The 3,258-nt window shown below is 58.7% G+C and overlaps 1 protein-coding gene across 1 annotated transcript; it reads right to left on the bottom strand.

The window, feature by feature from the left end:
- Window positions 1-224: 224 nt before the first annotated feature.
- ADRB1 (adrenoceptor beta 1) lies at window positions 225-3,223 on the bottom strand. Its single transcript, XM_019660089.1, has one exon. The coding sequence runs from the start codon at window positions 2,928-2,930 to the stop codon at window positions 1,533-1,535; it is 1,398 nt and encodes a 465-aa protein (XP_019515634.1). The 5' UTR covers window positions 2,931-3,223; the 3' UTR covers window positions 225-1,532.
- Window positions 3,224-3,258: the final 35 nt, after the last annotated feature.

The raw sequence follows: 3,258 nt of genomic DNA, 5'->3' as shown, positions 1-3,258 counted from the left end.
CCTACAATTAGTCTAGAATACCTTCAATCCGGTTGTGAAAATTTAGGGTGAGTCTGCAGCGTTGAGGAGGTGCGTGCCTTATTGTGGTCTAGAGGCATTTTGCTATGTTATTGAGTCATGAAAAGCTGTTAAAACAGCCAGCCCTATGGGAAATCCAGCCTATATTTTGAACAAAGCAAACTGTCTTTTCCATGATCAGTGACCTCTTACAGACACACGGTACATAATCTTGATTGTGCTTCATTGGTATTTATTGCACATGGACCAGTTCCTCACACAGTAGTTAGTTGCACCAGAGTATAAATACTTGGTAAAACACACAGAGGAAAATAGAATTTACACACAGGTGCTAAATTTTACCAGCAGATTCACGTGGGCACTTGGACATAAAAAATAATAAAAAAGTCCTTAAGATAATTATATTTATCATGTGGATACAGTTACAGTACCATGATAAAAGAGTATAAAAAGGTATTTTCCAATAAATCATTAGCTAAATAACATAATAGACAACAGAAGTAGAGTTTTAATTTTATTTTAGTTTTTAAGATCTCCCCCCCCCCGCCCACGTTTAAAAATATTTAATTTCTTCTTGTGCAAGTAACATCTTCTGTGGACTTTACAATTCCTAACACTGTGCAAAAATGGCATTTGAACCACTCCTTTTTTTGTTTTGTGTTCTGTTTTTACCCACACATTTAGTAATCTGAACTGTTTCCTCCTTGTTTTCTTTTTCTGTTCTGTCTTCAACGGACAGTCACATGTCACAGAGGCTCAGTGCCTGGTCCTTCCAACTAATATTGATACATAAATATCTGTTTAATATAAACAAGTCTTTCTATTTTGCTGTGCAACGTGCACAGTATGAGGTAGAAACCCCTCAGCCTGGCTACCGAGGTGCACGGGGACAGGAGGCTAACCCTACAATAGGAAAGCAAGGTGAGGCTTGTTCCAAGAATAGCTTACACTTTCTTCTAACGTGGTTTTTGCATACAGCCTTTCCCTTTGCTTTTAGGAACAGGAGAAATCATTACTCAGGAATGAAAATGCAATTTCTCTGGAAAGCAAACGGAAACATGTCCCGACACATTGTCATCCCGCCCCCACGCCTCTCTCTCTGGTTGACTGCTAGTGTTCCCGGGACGTCAAGTTCACAGACTTTTAGCCCCTCGCCCTACCCGGTAAGTGTCAAAACCACCTGGCGGGGGAATAAAAAAATCTAAGATGCATCATACGCACACACAAAAGAAGGCTGAACCTCAAACAGGAAAAAGAACACAAGAAAAATCAGCAAGCCGCTCTCCACCCCCTCCCCAAACTTTCCTTTCTGTGCAACGATCCGTGGCTTTTCTGTTTGTCTTGGATGATTCAGACGAGGCTTGTGGGCTTCGAGTTCACCTGCTTTCGGTCTTGAGTAAACACGTTGCTCTCTCTCCCCCACCTCGGGAAGCCATTCGGGGACGCCTGGGCTTTCCTCCTCCCCGCGCGCAGAGCCCGCGTCCCGGCCGGGAGGCGCGGAGGGGCGCCCGGCCCTACACCTTGGATTCCGAGGCGCAGCCCGGGCCGCTCGGCTCGTCCAGGCTCGAGTCGCTGTCCGCCGCCGCCCCGCCGTTGCAGCCCGCCCAGGGCTCCAGCAGGCGCGCGGGCGGCGTGGCCCCGACGTCGTCTTCGTAGTCCTCGTCCGAGGCGGCCCCGGGCGACGGCGGCGGCCGGGCCACCGCCAGGCAGCCGGAGGCGCGCGGCCGGTCCCCGGGCGCCGCGTGGCTCCCGCAGGCGGCCGGGCGCCCGCAGCACAGCAGGCGCTGGAAGGCCTTGCGGAAGTCGGGGCTGCGGCAGTAGATGATGGGGTTGAAGGCCGAGTTGGCGTAGCCCAGCCAGTTGAAGAAGACGAAGAGGCGGTCGGGCACCAGGTCGCGGTGGAAGGCTTTCACCACGTTGGCCAGGAAGAAGGGCAGCCAGCAGAGCGTGAACACGCCCATGATGATGCCCAGCGTCTTGAGCGCCTTCTGCTCGCGCAAGGCCACGAGGCGCGAGGGGCGCCGCTTGCCGGCGCGCCCGTTGGCCACCGGGGTGGCGGCGGGGCGCGGGGGTCCCGGCGAGGGCGCGGGCGAGGCCGGCCGCGCGGGGCCGCTGAGGAAGCGGCGCTCGCAGCTGTCGATCTTCTTCACCTGCTTCTGGGCCTCGCGGAACACCCGCAGGTACACGAAAGCCATGATGCACAGGGGCACGTAGAAGGAGACGACGGACGAGGCGATGGCGTAGGCCCGGTTCGTGACGAAATCGCAGCACTTGGGGTCGTTGTAGCAGCGACGCGCCTCCTCGCCCTCCGCCCGCCACCAGTGCATGAGGATGGGCAGGAAGGACACCAGGGCCGAGATGGCCCACACGGTGCACACGAGGGCCCGCGCCCGCGCGCGGGTCAGCAAGCTCTGGTAGCGGAAGGGCGAGGTGATGGCGAGGTAGCGGTCCAGGGCGATGACACACAGCGTCTCTATGCTGGCCGTCACACACAGCACGTCCACCGAGGTCCAGAGCTCGCAGACGAAGGAGCCGTACTCCCAGCTGCCCCGCACCACCATGGTGGCCCCGAACGGCACAACCAGCAGCCCCATGACCAGGTCAGCGCTGGCCAGGGACATGATGAAGAGGTTGGTGAGCGTCTGCAGCCGCGGCGTCTTGGCGATGGCCACGATCACCAGCACGTTCCCCGCCACGATGAGCAGCACGATGAGCGCCATCAGCAGGCCCATGCCGGCGGTCCACTGCTGCGACAGCTGCGCAGGGCCCTCGCTGGCCGGGGTCAGCAGCGAGGCGGGAGGCGACGCGGGCACCAGTAGTCGGGCTGCCGTGGCCGCGCCGTCGGGGAGCGGCGCGGCGGATGACAGGTTGCAGGGCTCGGAGGCGCCCAGGACGAGCGCCCCCGCGCCCATGCCGAGCTGCGGAGGCCGGGGGCGGGGTGCGTTGCGGGGTTGGGCCGTGTTTGGGGAACACCCCAGAGGTCGGGGCGGCTGGGCGCGCGGAGGAAGGTCGCGGCCAGGTCAGGGCAGCCGCTGAGCAGAGCCGGAGGCATGGGCGCCGGGCGCCTTCCCTGCGGGAGCCAAACTCTGTCGCCGCCGCCGCCGCCGCCGCTGCTGCTGGAGCCGCTGCCGCTGCTGGAACAGCCGCCGAGACCTCAGCATGTTTCTGAGCGCGCTGAGCCCGCAGCTCAGGCACCCAGCATCCACCCCACCCCGCTCCCACTCCCCCAAGCCAACCCCC

The sequence above is a fragment of the Hipposideros armiger genome, unplaced genomic scaffold (assembly GCF_001890085.2).
Source record: "Hipposideros armiger isolate ML-2016 unplaced genomic scaffold, ASM189008v1 scaffold_311, whole genome shotgun sequence".
Lineage (NCBI taxonomy): Eukaryota > Metazoa > Chordata > Mammalia > Chiroptera > Hipposideridae > Hipposideros > Hipposideros armiger.
This window is presented reverse-complemented; position numbering and strand designations above follow the sequence as displayed.

Coding starts and splice junctions, on each gene's coding strand:
- ADRB1 (XM_019660089.1), bottom strand. CDS start 2,930: ATGGGCGCGGGGGCGCTCGTCCTGGGCGCCTCCGAGCCCTGCAACCTG.